This window comes from Felis catus, chromosome F2 (assembly GCF_018350175.1).
Source record: "Felis catus isolate Fca126 chromosome F2, F.catus_Fca126_mat1.0, whole genome shotgun sequence".
NCBI classification, from domain to species: domain Eukaryota; kingdom Metazoa; phylum Chordata; class Mammalia; order Carnivora; family Felidae; genus Felis; species Felis catus.
In genome coordinates this window covers 20,755,198-20,769,615 of record NC_058385.1, presented here as the reverse complement: position 1 = coordinate 20,769,615, position 14,418 = coordinate 20,755,198, and the positions used below count along the sequence as shown (strand labels likewise).

The window sequence follows — 14,418 nt, the reverse complement described above, 5'->3', positions numbered from 1 at the left end:
GGGTTACTCTGAGAATTAAATTAACTAATGTGTATCATGGCTTTAGTTCAGTGCTTGGCTTACAGGAGCCATGCCATAAATAGTAGCTATTATTATTCATTAGATATTTATCAAAGTTGAAAATAGAAGACAGCATTTTTTTTAATGTGTATTTTTGAAGGAGAGAGAGAGAGAGAGAGAGAGAGAGAGGCAGAGCTTGAACAGGGAAGGGGCAGAGAGAGTGGGAGACACAGAATCTAAAGCAGGCTCCAGGCTCTGAGCTGTCAGCACAGAGCTGGATGTGGGGCTGCAACCCACAAACCTTGAGATCATGACCTGCGCCGAAGTCGGACGCTTAACTGACAGCCACCCAGGCCCCCCTAGAAGACAGCATTTTTAAATGTGAGAGAAGAGTCCAGTGGTTAGCATTTAAAGAGATTCATATACAAAAAAGGTTGAAAAAGAAGTAGACTGTTTTGGAGAAATCGAAGTTTAATTTCCAGGAAACTTCATGTTATCAAAAATTGCTTGTAACTTAAAATCATGGTTTTAGCAGTCAGTATCTGTCCACATAATGCATATCACGGTCTATAGCTAATGACTTCATATTTGAGTTAGGAAAATTTGAACAATCAAAAAATACAAGGATGTTTGGGAATTCAAGTGAGGATAAGAGGAGTTAGGGCTTTCCAAGAGGAATATTTTCATCTGGAAAGGAGCTTCTTTGCAGGAGGCTGGGTTGTGTGTACCAAGCAGACTTGAGGGAGCATTTACAACTGTAGCTATCTTGGAAGAGTTCTAGAGGCTTGTTGTATTTTTAAGGATGACGTGCCTTAATGCTAACATTTTCTTTCCATCTCATTTTTTAAGAACTTAAGTTTATATCAGCTGGTGGGGAAGTGGAATTTGATACTCAGAAATTGTCTTTATCTTTCAGGCAGTCAGTATAGTAAGTCACACCTTCTTCTAACAAGCACAAAATAATTTTAGCAAGAAAAAAATACCAAGCCCCAGCTGGTGACCACTTGATTAAGCAAACATTAGGATATTCCTGATATTACATACTCATAGAATTAGGTAATTCCTCAGGATTTATGTGGACCTGTTCAAGATGTATCTATGTAAGTCTCATTCTTTTCTTGTAAATGTCCAAAACTGTCATAAACTCAGTTATTTTTACTTCGGAATGTAACACAGGTTTTTGCAACGTATTTTATTCCAAACTCATTTTTGTCTTACTATTAACTGATTGTAATATTAATTTAAAGGATTGCTAGCTGGGGTGTGAGTTTTAGGAGGCCTGGGAATGGCTAATAGCATGATTACTGGTTTGCTTTTTCAATAAACTTTTTGGGATGTGTGGTTTGTATTTTTCCTCTTGCTCTACTTAATGTCACATGCGAAAGTAGCTGGAGGCCAGGTTTTAATTGTATTTGGAAGCCCACCATAAAAAGATAATCCAGGGGCGCCTGGGTGGCGCATCGGTTAGGCGTCCGACTTCAGCTCAGGTCATGATCTCACAGTCTGTGGGTTCGAGCCCCGCATCGGGCTCTGTGCTGACAGCTCAGAGCCTGGAGCCTGCTTCCGATTCTGTGTCTCCCTCTCTCTCTGGCCCTCCCCTGTTCATGTTCTGTCTCTCTCTGTCGCAAAAATAAATAAAAACATTTAAAAAAAAAAAAAAGATAATCCAGTTTTTGTTGCTTTTGGTATTTGATACTAAATTTATCTTTAAAGAATTTCACTTGTCCTTTTTAAAGGACTCCTAAGTAGTTTTCTTAGCTATGGTAGTGGTGACCTCATATTCCAAACTAGAAACAGGTATGTGGTGAAAGTATGTTATGTGCTGATGTGTGAGAAGTCTAAACAAAGATATCAAAAAAATGAAATTTAGTAATCAGTCAACTTTATTAAAAATAATCACATGAAAGCAGTGTTGCCCTAGAAACTCATGCCCTCATTCTGCTCTAATGCATCCGTATGAATGACCCAAATGGTAATACCAGAAGCCTTCCTCGCCTTTTCTATTCGAGTGACCTTTACATATCTACCACAGTTAAGCAACTCACTTTAGTGCCCATACTGTGGACTTTATCACGTAGCCTGCCTTGTTTCCAGATTCTGAATTCCATTAGAACAGAACACAGCCACAACCTACATATTGTTCCATCTCCCTCATTCTGCTGTTCGTATGCCAGCTCTCTACCTAGTCTAAGCTTTTATGGTCCCTTGGCCCCCGCATTGCTTTGCTTTCTTCCTGTAGACTTTAACTACTTGTCCCCACTCACCCCAGGCCCTCAGCTCCCTTTCCTCATGGTCTTTCTCCATATTAGCCCTGCAAATATCCAACCAGCATCCGCCTTTTATGTGCTTCTCCATTCATGGATTGCTGAGGGTTGCCAGAGAAAGTGCTACACTTGTGCGGATAGATTATGTTACAAATCAAAGGTTTCTAATCTCAGACATCAGTAACACCCAGTGATCTTTTTTACTTTTCCCTGGCCAGCTCCTTTCCCTATAGGAACAATATAAATATTCATCATCCAAATCCCGCATTACGCTTAACAGATGGCATTGCTTTTTTTTCCCCCTACAGAGAAAATAAGAGTTTATTAGATGTGAATTTCTTCAGTTTTCCTGCCTTTTGCACTTATCTGTCTCATCCATTACTGCTTCTTCATCTAAGAAGAAAACTATTCAAAATTAACTTCTAGCTCTATCCTTACATTTCATTCCTTGTGAGGTCTTCCTGTCCATTATCCCCTTCTATGCTGAATTTCTTCCTTTTCCCTGGCGCCTTCTTAATTGCCCCCACACAAGCTCAGTCTCTCTCATCATAAAAACATTAATTTTGACCTGGCATCTATTGCTAGATACCATTTTCTTTCTCTTGTGTTCTTCAGTCCACTATATGTGGTTTTTGCTCTCACTGCTTCATTGGGATCACTCAAGCTGTGACCACTGTTGACTTCTTAAACTGTCCAGTCGACTGTACTCTTTTCCTGCCAAGTCTCTTTTGAAACCTTGACTTTATTAGCCATACCTTTTTGCCATGTTTCCTCCTTAGCTTCAAGGGCATCAAGCCCTCTTCATTCTCTTTCTGCCTCTCTGATCATTTCTTCTCATTTTGCCACCAGCTTTTTCTCTGCCCACTCCGTGGCTCTGATGTTGTCCTACTTCTCCACAAACACTGTGCACTCTCCATAAGTGATTTATGTACCCCCAAAGCTTCAACTACTACCTGTAAAGTAGAGACTCCCAAGTCTTTAAGCAAGGGTCTCTCGGCAGAGTTCCAGGCGTAGGCTTATATGCCCACTGGTCTTTCCACCTGTGTATCTCACAGAAATCTAAGTTCATCTAAAACCCAGTTTTTTCCTCTTTTCCCCAAAATCTGCTCCTCCTCTTGTATTCCACATTTTTATTAATAGTGTTACTTTTCACCTAATTGTTCAAGCTGTAAGTGTCCGTACATAATCTTTGACTCTTTCTTCTTACTCCCCAAGCCTTATTCTGCCTCTATCCCACTATCACCGTGTTAGTTCAGGTCTTACTGTCTTTCATGTGGTATCTTGCAGAAGTTTTATATTTTGATTTGTGTACTTCATTTTATGTGTTATCGAGTATTTATTCAACAGTACCAATCAGTCAATCTGATATGGGTCAGGAGGCCCCATGCTGGGCTCTAAGCATGTAATGAAGAAACAGGCATGGTCCCAGCTCTTACGGAGCTTACTTTCTAATGAGTGTGATAGAAATTAGTAATATTATCACACGAACAGTATGTGTTTTGAAAGAAAGGAACACAGTTTTCTGAGATAATCTAACCAAGGAAGTGACCTACTCTAAGAAGACAGGGAAGGCTTCCTTGAAAAGGCGTGATTGAACTGAGATCTGAAGGGCGAAGGTTTTCAACAGGGTTTCAGATAGAACTTGCACAGACCCTGTAATGGGAGGAGTGCGGGAGGCAGTGGTCTGAGTTAGGGCTGGAGAGAAGGGAATGGGCACCGATTGTTGTATGGGCCGCGTTAAAGATCTTGTTCTTTATCCTACAGAGAATGGGAATCCAGTGAAGGATTTTGGGGGTGGGGATAGAGGATGGGTGGCATGGGGAAAGGTGTGAACATGGTCAGAAGGTGATTCCGGTTGAAGTGTGGAGAATGGATCTGATGCTTTAGAGACCACTTAGTAGGTTACATCCATGATCTTTCTGAAAAACACAATTAAACTCCCCCCGCCCCCACAATTCTCCAGTTGTGCCAAAATAAAATCTAAACTATTTAGTTCAACAAACAAGGCCCTTCCTAGCACTCGATAAGTTTTCTAGTCTTGTCTACTGCTTACTGATGCATATCCATGCCAGGCCTCATGTTTGCTGCTACTCAACCTTTGTGCTTTCTCTTCTTTTATCTAAGCTGCCCTCTTCGTCCCTCTTTATGAGGCTAGGGGACTTCTGTTTCCAACAAGAGACAGTTCCATGCCACATGCTCTGAGAAGCCTTTGCCTCATTCCCCACTCCAGGAAAAAAGCAAACACAAAAACAAAATGCATTCTTTATCCTGAGTACCTGTTTGCACTGATTCTATAGAATTATAACACTTCGTTTACTTATCTTCCTGACCCAACTGAGCTGTGAGTCATCAAGAATTGTATCATTCATCTTTGTTGTCCTTTCTTGTCTAGCACATTACCAGGTGCCTATAAATATTGAATAAGCATCCCATCTTTCTGTTCTGACCACTTCACTTTTACCAGTAGTCAGGTCAGTTAAGTATTTATTGACCACTTAACTGTCCCAAATGTGTGGGAGATAAACATACACCACAGACCCTACCTTGGATCCATTTTGTCATGGTAACTGTGCTTCCTTTTCTGTATGAATTTACATTCCAGTTTTTTCTTGATAGGAACTTTGTTCATGGTACAGAGTAGAGAGTCTTATTTGGATCAAATCCCTATTTACTGAAACTGCAGAGTGTCCCTTTAGAAATCTAAAGTTAGGAATAACACAGACTCATCTAAACTGCAGCACTCTCAGGTGAATTATGTTCACTCCCAAGCTCAACTCCTTGGTGATCAGGAATTCCAGTTGGGCCTGTCATGGTGCCACAGGAACTAGGGTGCCCTTGGTTCTTAGATTTGGGGCAGAACTTTTAATGGTTTCCTCCCCTGGTCTTCTGTTTGGGAGAAGGTCACAGATTAACTTGATCTTTTTTTTTTTTCTTTCTTTCTTTCTCTCTTTCTCTCTTTCTTTGTTCCTTCCTTCCTTCCTTTCTTTCCTTCTAGATAACAGCAAAAGCCTCTATCATTTTTGTGACTCTTCAGTACAATGTTACCCTCCCTGCAACAGGTAGGTAGTTTTCTGTTAGTTTACTTGAACAAACTTGGAAATTTCCATGAGTACTAAATTCCTTCATTTTAACAGATTTCATTCATGATTAGGCTGAACATTATTTTGATGATTTTGTAATGCAGAAATGATGTTTTTGTTGGCTGCACCCTATGCACTATATGAAAATCGGAATTTATGTGTTTAATGTTTATTGTGTATTTTCTAAGTGGACTTGACTTTCCTTTTTTTTTTTTCTTTTTGCCTTCTCTTCCTTATGATCTTTTCCATAAGAAAATTCTAAGAATAGATATTGTTAAAGTGTATTGTTAAAGTGTTATCATTCAGTCAAGGTTTCTAAAGGTACAGTGTTTAGGTTCAGTTTCTCTGACCTATGAGTTATGTTTTGGACCTATAACAATCCTTTTAAGCCTGTTTTATTTTTGTGTTTTTGTTGTGCTCTACCTGTAATAGTTACTTGATTAAAGAGGAAGTCAGTAAACTCTAGGAGTTATAATAGCATCCAAACTACACTTTCAGGCTTTATTTTTAAAAGTTTTCTTTCTTTCTTTCTTTTTTTAATCTTAAGTAGGCTTCACATCCAACATGGGGCTTGAACTTACAATCCTAAGATCAAAAATCACATGCTATACCACCTCAGCCAGCCAGGCACCCCTAAATGTTTTATTTCTAAATTGGGCTATGTGAAAATCAAGTTGTTATTGGATATTGGTTGCAATTGAATACAGTAATACAGTTAACTAGCATGGGTGAGGGTATTTGGCTAATAAAATATTAACATATTCAGACAAGTATTTGGCTCTGTATTTAGAACGCAAGATCAGATAGATGTATATATGTATATATATGTATATATGTGTATATATATATACACACACATATATATATAAAACATTGAATTGGATTTAATTCAGTTTTATAGTTGTATAAATACAGTTGACCCTTAAATAATGCAGAGGTTAGGGGCATCGACCACTGCACAATCAAAAATCCATATATAATTTTTGAATCCCCACAAACTTAGCTACAATAGCCTACTGGTGACCAGAAGCCTTACCAATAACATAAACTGTCAATTAACATGTTTTGTGTATGTATTATATACTGCATTCTTATAATAAAGTAAACTAAGAGAAAAGAAAATGTTATTTAAAAAAAGAAAATGTTACTAAAATCATAAGGACAAGAATGTACATTTACAGTACCGTACTGTATTTCTTGAAAGAAATCGGCAGGTAAGTGGACCCATGCAGTTCAAACCCGTGTTGTTCAGATGTCAACCATATTTGATTTAGTGACTTAGATATCAGATCCCTCAAAATCACAAAGTTGTTTTGAAATTTGAATATGCCAGAGAAGAATAATGCTTCTTTTCCCCAATTGTTTCCATAATCGTAAAGCTTGGTAATAAGCTATAGCAATTCACAAGTATTTGATTAAGATTTGTTTTGAAAAATGACAATTTCAAGGATTAAAAACAATTGTAAGTAGCAGTTGCTTCTATCTCTACTGCTTATAGATCAAAACTAATTCATATATAGATTAAATCATTTTTTTCCATCAGAATCATAATGAAGTGTTTAATTTGAAATGAGGTAGAAAGTTTCAAAATTCCATGAAAAGACAGACATACAGGCTAAGTATAACTTTGTGTAACCTAAGTATAATCCGATCTCTACCTGGGATAATACCAATTTTACAGTCTTTTCGAGGATCTGAGTATGGCCTCCCTATCCCTGTTTTTTGGTCTTTGATGGCTGTAATGGCTGTAACTAACACGTGTCAAATCTTTTGTAAGTAATTTCTGAGGCCTTAGATTTCTAGGTGGTGTCTTCAATTTTCATTGCTCCTAAGACTCAAAATGTCTAAAGGCAAATTACCTATGATGTTTCTGTGGGATTTATTTATTAGGTTATTAGTCTTCTTTTGTTTGTTTCCATAACTATGTTGTACTTAGTGCTGTTTTTATAATCTTAATGTATATTTTTGTGTATGTGTGTCCTGTCCTTTTTGGCCTTCAGAAGAACAAGCTGCTGAATCAGCGTCCCTTTATTACTATGGTATCAAAGATTTGGCTACAGTTTTCTTCTACATGCTAGTGGCGATAATTATTCATGCCATAATTCAAGAGTATGTGTTGGATGTAAGTATGCAATCTTAGAAATCTATACTTTGTAAAGTACTAGCTCTCCATACTGTGGTAGTCATGTATTAAATATATTTTATAATATATTCTTAATTACTAATGGTTGTTTTTATTTTTAGAAAATTAATAGGCGAATGCACTTCTCCAAAACGAAACACAGCAAGTTTAATGAATCTGGTCAGCTTAGTGCATTCTACCTTTTCTCTTGTATTTGGGGCACATTCATTCTAATATCTGTAAGTATATACTGTGCTGAAGTTTTCATTTCTCAAAGTACTTATGTTGTATACCGAGAACAAAAAATGATGTCCTATTTTTAATGCTCGTAAGCAAATCCTGAACCTTAGAAAATCCCTGTTGTATTCTTGTTCTTATCTAAGATGAGGAATTCTGTTTGAACTAGTATAAATCAGATTTCAGTGATAAATGGCTCTTTTGATTAGTTTTTATACAGCAGAAATTCTAAACTATGTCTATGTTTCAGAAAGTTATTCATTTTCAGTCAGTCTGAATGTCGATTTTGTATCTTGTAGTCATTTGCAGATAACTCTCTATTAGCAAAAAGAGTCAGAGGTCAGGGATACTTTTAGTGGGTTCCATGAGTTGTAATGTTTCCAGTCATTTCCTCTTTTAAAAATAGTGTGAGGGGCTCCTGGGTGGCTCATTTGATTAAGTGCCTAACTCTTGATCTCAAAGTCATGAGATCAGGCCCCATGTTGGGCTCCAAGGTGGGTGTGGAGCCTACTGAAAAAAAAAAAAAAAAAAAAAAAAAAAAGTCGAGTATTGTCCAAGCAACTTAAAATATTATATAACTTTTCAGTTAAAGCTATCAAAACCTTTAAGTGTATCATTCTAACTAATGAGGGGGAAGGGAGTATCTACATCAGTTTTAATATTCACAGTCTCTGAAATTTATATGGACTCCAGAGTGTACAAATTTTTGAGTTTATCAGGACACACAGTTTTTTTGCATGACTGTGTTAAAGATGAGTAAACAGGCAAGTGTATGATATTTAATGTTGGAAATACACTAAAACTCAATCTTTCCAGGGCTCATTCCATTTTATACTGCTGTTTCTGTAATACTTTATAAATGTATGTAATTTTAGCTTAAAATCTAGTGTACAATGTTTTGAAAAAAATATAAAAGTACACATTTCAGTGGGAAATTATTTTTATTAAAGATAAGTCATTTGAGAGGTTTTTTTGTTTGTTTGTTTTTACGTGTACAATAATTCTCACTGAATAGATCGGGTCGGTGTGTGGACATCATCCTATAAAACCTGGCAACACCTTCACCCTCCATCCACTGCCAAGTGCCAGGTCTTTCTCAAAACCCTCCTCCGATTACCCGAGACAAAATTCATCTCTCCTGTAGCCACTGTTAACCTCTGTTATGTACATTACTGGTTTTGGGTTGTTTTATGTTTGTTCACCTACATGTATTTTTTACCCTGATGAATTGAAAGAATTTTGAAGGCCAGGTATTATTCTTATTTGACCTCATGTCTTTCATAGTGGTTTTTACTTTGCTAAAATAAGCAATTCAACGGACTCAGAAATAACTAAAAAGTTCAACTTCAGTGGGACCCTTTGGAGCCTGGTCTGGGAAATTATAAATGTTCAAGAAATGAAAATACAGTGTTATTTTCCAAGAAGTTTGCATTGTACTCCATAGGCTAATTTTTATATCTTCTTTCTTAGGAAAACTACATCTCAGACCCAACTATCTTGTGGAGGGCTTATCCCCATAACCTGATGACGTAAGTCATTTTTAGCAGGCTTTTCCTAGTAATGGACCATGGTCACATCACTTTTAAGCAGAATCCGTTCTTGTCATTCTCTTTAGGACTTTGCAAATTCATACAGTAGCTACGTCATCGGCAGTCCTGCTGCCATAAGAAAAAAAATGTGCTTTTTTCATGTATATAATATTTCCAACATGTTCATTAGCTTGAGGAAACCGATTTTAACAAGAATCGGAATTTAGTTCTGTTTTCCCTTCTCCCTCATCCTTTCTGCTCATCAGTTCTCCATCTTCTCCATACTTTTGCTCCTTTTCTTTATCCCAGTCTCTTTTTATTCCTTTCATTTCTTGTTCTCTTACACTGTAAACTTGAAGGTAGGGATTGTTGTCTCTTTTATATCTTCCTAGCCCCCAAGGTGTCTATATAGACCTGTAAAACAGCCCAGTGTTGCAAAGACATTCTGCTAAATGACTCATTCTTCAAGCCCAGCTCTAGTAGGACTATTCCGCATTATTTTTCCTTGCTACTTTAGCCTGTATTGTCTTTTGCTTTCCTGAATTTGTCTTTTTGGTGTATTTTGGTAATATCTCTATATTGTCTTGAATGTTCTATAATTGCCTCATTTGTGTAAGTTATATTGTACCCATACCCACCAAGACTCTGTGTACCTTGACAGCAGTAGGAACTATCTCTATATTATATATCCTTCGTTGTGCCAGGCTGTATGTAGGTGTTCACCACCTAGACAGTGTTCAGTAAATGCCCTATGATGTAACAGTTGGAGAAAAAGATATGAAGGGAACAACATGGCCATGCATACCTTTGTTTTAGGTCCAGCAGTAATACCCATACTGCTGAGTCATTCTGACTTTAAAAATGATATTAATTCAATGAGCTTTTATGGAGTAGGATGGTAGACGTCAGGTTTATATGGGACTATATCTCCCCTCTCCGCAAAAAACTTATTCCCGATTGGCTTTGTGTTTTCTCTTATAGAAATCTGGAGGAGTAGGAGAATGGAGAACAAAGAGAAAGCAGGGGCACTGGAGGGTTATAATGTCATGAGACTGTTGATTCTAGGCTGATTAGATCTATCTCCAAGGGAACACTTCTATGCTTTATCCCTCTTTCTAATTCTGGTTTGCCTCCATTCTTTTGAGACTCTCTCAGGGTTCCAACCAGGTAGAGTTTCCCTAAGAAAAAATCCAGGGGATATCTGCAGTTGGGATTATACCAGTTTCGGGTGATGGTTTATCTATACACCTTCGCTTTTGTGTCTGTCTTTTTGCGCTTCCTGCTTTCCTTTTGATGAAACCTTACAGGTCTGTGAACTGATTCCCTCGGTCATGTTCCTTATGTTTTCAGTAGCTAACACGACATACTAATCAGTATTAATTTGCTAATAGACAAGGGGCTCTGGTACCTCTCAGCCAGCTTGCACGTCATCAGGGTTCTGCAGATACTGTCTTTGCATCTGCTGTTTAATCCCGAGGAATTGACTGGTGGTAAGAATATTCTAGGGAGATGGGGAAGTGGCTACTGGGGGGGCGCAGAGTATTGCAGGGGGGACATGATAACACAAAGGAAGCTCTGTAGTACACCCTGATTACCAGTGTTTTACTTTATTCTTTTAAAATATTATGCTTTAAAAGGTATTTTTTGCTTTCTTGTGCAGATTTCAAATGAAGTTTTTCTACATAGCCCAGTTGGCTTACTGGTTTCATGCTTTTCCTGAACTGTACTTCCAGAAAACCAAAAAAGTAAGCTGAGATTTTGTAACTTTGAAAGCTGTTTTGTCATTTTTTCCTTTTCTGAAAAGTCACTCTAAAATTAAACATTTCCTCATGTCTGTAACCTCCCCCCTTTCCTTCCCACCTCAACTCTCCCATTATATTCTCCCACCTCCCCTCTTTCGTCAGAGACTAAATATCCTCACGTATCTCTTGATGTAAACCTTTCGTCCTATTTTATCTTAGAGTGGAATCTTTTACATGTGACATGTTAATCACTTGTCTTAAAATTGTATTAGTGGTAATTTAAAATAAAATTAAAATTTCAAAATGCAACATTAGTTTTATATTATTGATACTCTTAGGAGTTTCACAAATGAGACAAAAGGATTAATCAAATTATTTTACAACTAACCGTTCTGTGTGCTAAGTCGCAGTGAAAAATTCAGTATAAAATAAAGTAAACCGTAGTTAAACACTCAGCGGTGAAATTTTTCCTGAAATGGGTGGAACGTACTTTTAACATGTGGGAAAGATGTTTGTTTGTTGTTTGTTGTATTTGAACAAATAACTACCAGAGCAGTGCGATATCCTTCTTTCTGCTTTATCCTCCGTACTCCTGAAGTCGGATGTCCGCAAAGTAAATTTTAGTTCCCTTATTTAACCCTTTCTTCTCTCAAACCTGTACCAGTTCCCTGTTGCTTTAAACTGCTCAGGGCATCTGGGTGGTTCAGTCAGTTGATTTCAGCTCAGCTCATGATCCTGGGATCATGGGATCGAGCCCTGGGTCAGGACTTAAGATTCTTAAGATTCTCTCTCTCTCTCCCTCTGCCCCTCTGCCCCTCTGCCCTACTCATGCTCCCTCTCTCTCTCTCAAGAAATAAATAAGTAAATAAAATAAAATACAGCTGTTCACCTGTCCTCTGTGGGTTTCTTTGGTGTATACAACCTCCTCTCTGCTCCTTTTTTCCTCTTTTCTCTCCTTGGTCTTCATTCACACTGATAGTCTCTAATTTTATGATCCCAGCACATCAGTTCTTTTTCTGGGAATACCTTTAAACTAATCAAATGCTCTTATTCCCTTTCTCAGGGAGAGGTTATTTATAAAATCCCCATATAGGAAACATGGGTGGGAATATGGGCAAAACAAGTTTGGTCCTGAGTTAACAAGTATTAAAGATGGGTATGGCTACATGGGGATTCTTTATACTATTTGTTATATATGTATTTACATTTTTCTGCATTTAAAGCCTCCTTGCTTTGAGAAGGATAGAAGTGTAATGTGACCAGTTTATCTCTGCCTTCTCCAAAGCCACATTTATTTCTGTATGTACTGCAAATAGTTAATCCATGAGTATAGGTACCTGATTTACTACTGTTTTGTGTCTGTTTTTTGTGTCCTATGTGTTTGTCATCAACAACATCTGTCCTGATGTTGTCTGCTATGATTAGAAAATAGCACCAATTTAGAGTTCATGTACTATGTCTCGAAAGAAGTTATCTTTACGTTAATTTCTTGTATCAAGAAGAATGTTTTTCTAGTTAAGTTGATTATAAGGATAAGGATGAAGATCCATAAAACCTTTGGCTTAGAACTATGTTAAGATAAGGGGCACCTGGGTGGCTCCGTTGGTTGAACTTCTGACTCATAATTTCAGTTCAGGTCATGATCTCACAGTTCATTTCATGACATCAAGCCCCACAGTTGGGCTCTGTGCTAACTGCATGGATCCTGCTTGGGATTCTCTCTTTCCCTCTCTCTGTGCCCCTCCCCTGCTCGTGAGCTCTTACTCTCTCTTTCTCTCTCTCTCCCTCAAAATAACAAAAGAAAAAAAAAGAACTGTGTTAAGATTCTTAGGCTCACAATTTCCAGAAGCCCTTCCATATTCATTAAACACCTAATGTGAACCACAGATGTCCTAGAGCTGTATTGTCCAAAACAGAAGCCACTGGCCACATTTAAAGTAACTACAGTTGGGGAGCCTGGGTGGCTCAGTTGGTTGAGCGTCCAGCTTCAGCTCAGGTCCTGATCCCGCAGTCTGTGAGTTCAAGCCCCTCATCAGGCTTTGTGCTGAGGGCTCAGAGCCTGGAGCCTGCTTCGGCTGTGTCTCCCTCTCTGTCCCTGCCCTTCTCCCACTTATACTCTCTCTCTCTTTCTCAAAATTAAGTAGCAGCAAAAAAAAAAAAATTTAATACGTGAAGTAATTACAATTAAAAACCAAATTTACTTTCTAAGTCACACTTAGCCCTATTACAAGTACTCACTTAGCCACAAGTGGCTACATGTCTGCCATTTTGGATAGAAGAGATAGAGAACATTTCCATCATCACAGAAACTTCTGTTGGGCAGTATTGCTGAGAACATCATAGTTTCTTGATGTCTTACTACCATGGCTCAAATATTTAAAGCTTTCTTCATGTATGTACTTGTATACCCATGGACATAAGACGTTTGGGCTTCATTATTAATCCATATGTCTCTGTCTTGTTCCTTGACCATGTAAATAAAGAGGGACATTTCAAAGTGAATGTTCATTTTAGTTTTCAAAGTTCTTTCCTTATCAATTCCTGCCAGATGGCATTTCTCCAGAAATGCAATCTAATTTTTATGGAATAATTTGCATAACTTAGAACTTAACTGAAACTATTTTTAACACCTACATATGACAGTCGAAAGTAACTGTTTCAAGTAATTAACATAATTTGAAAGTAACAGCTGCATATGTGTTAAACAGTTTCTTAAAATTTACTCTATGAAAATTATTTTTGGAAGAACTCTTTACTGGAAGAAACTAGTACAGTGATTGTTTCGAACTGATCCTACAGAGAAATGAAGAAAGGAAGGAACACTGTTAGTAGCAGTTCAAGGGGTGTGTTAGTCACAAATAACTCAGTTTCTCCTGAGGATAATATTTTAATTGCATACACAATGTATGGCTCCATATAAACATTACTCCATTTTGTCCATAAGAAGATTAACCATGTAATTTCTCAGCCAACTTGAATATATGAGCTTTCAGGGAAGTCTAGAGGAGGTAGCCAAATACTTTATTTCCAATATTCAGTTTATTTCGTTTAATTATACATGCATATTGCATTGTCATATGAAATATTTTAAATTAGATGTAATGCATTTTCCCATTCCCACTTCATGAAAGTTATATTCACACTTTCCACATGCAACTTTGTTGTTCATACCTGTCATTCATCACTAGAGCCAATTTTGAATCCTCTAACTCTGTTTTTCCAAAGTGCATCATCTTCCCTCTAGTGATTCCTCTGTTAGACCTCTATAAGCACTTAGAAGTAACATTGATTAAGGTTCTTCAGGCTGTGTAACTTCCCCAAACATATATTTGTTGCTCAAAATAATGATCTAGATCCCTATAACATAAGAGCTTTGAAAAGATTTAAATAGGAGGTGGCTCCATGTGTGGTTTTAGGCGAAAATCTTTGCCTTGTATTTGGGCA

At 37.5% G+C, this 14,418-nt stretch overlaps 1 protein-coding gene across 1 annotated transcript in view; it reads left to right on the top strand.

Moving 5' to 3' along the window:
- Window positions 1–14,418, top strand: part of TRAM1 (translocation associated membrane protein 1) — a 32,885-nt gene that overhangs the window by 2,883 nt on the left and 15,584 nt on the right. The window contains exons 2-6 of the mRNA XM_023248676.2: window positions 5,260–5,323; window positions 7,345–7,466; window positions 7,589–7,705; window positions 9,174–9,232; window positions 10,893–10,977. Coding sequence (XP_023104444.1) covers window positions 5,260–5,323; window positions 7,345–7,466; window positions 7,589–7,705; window positions 9,174–9,232; window positions 10,893–10,977 — 447 coding nt within the window. The remainder of the gene's footprint in view (window positions 1–5,259; window positions 5,324–7,344; window positions 7,467–7,588; window positions 7,706–9,173; window positions 9,233–10,892; window positions 10,978–14,418) is intronic.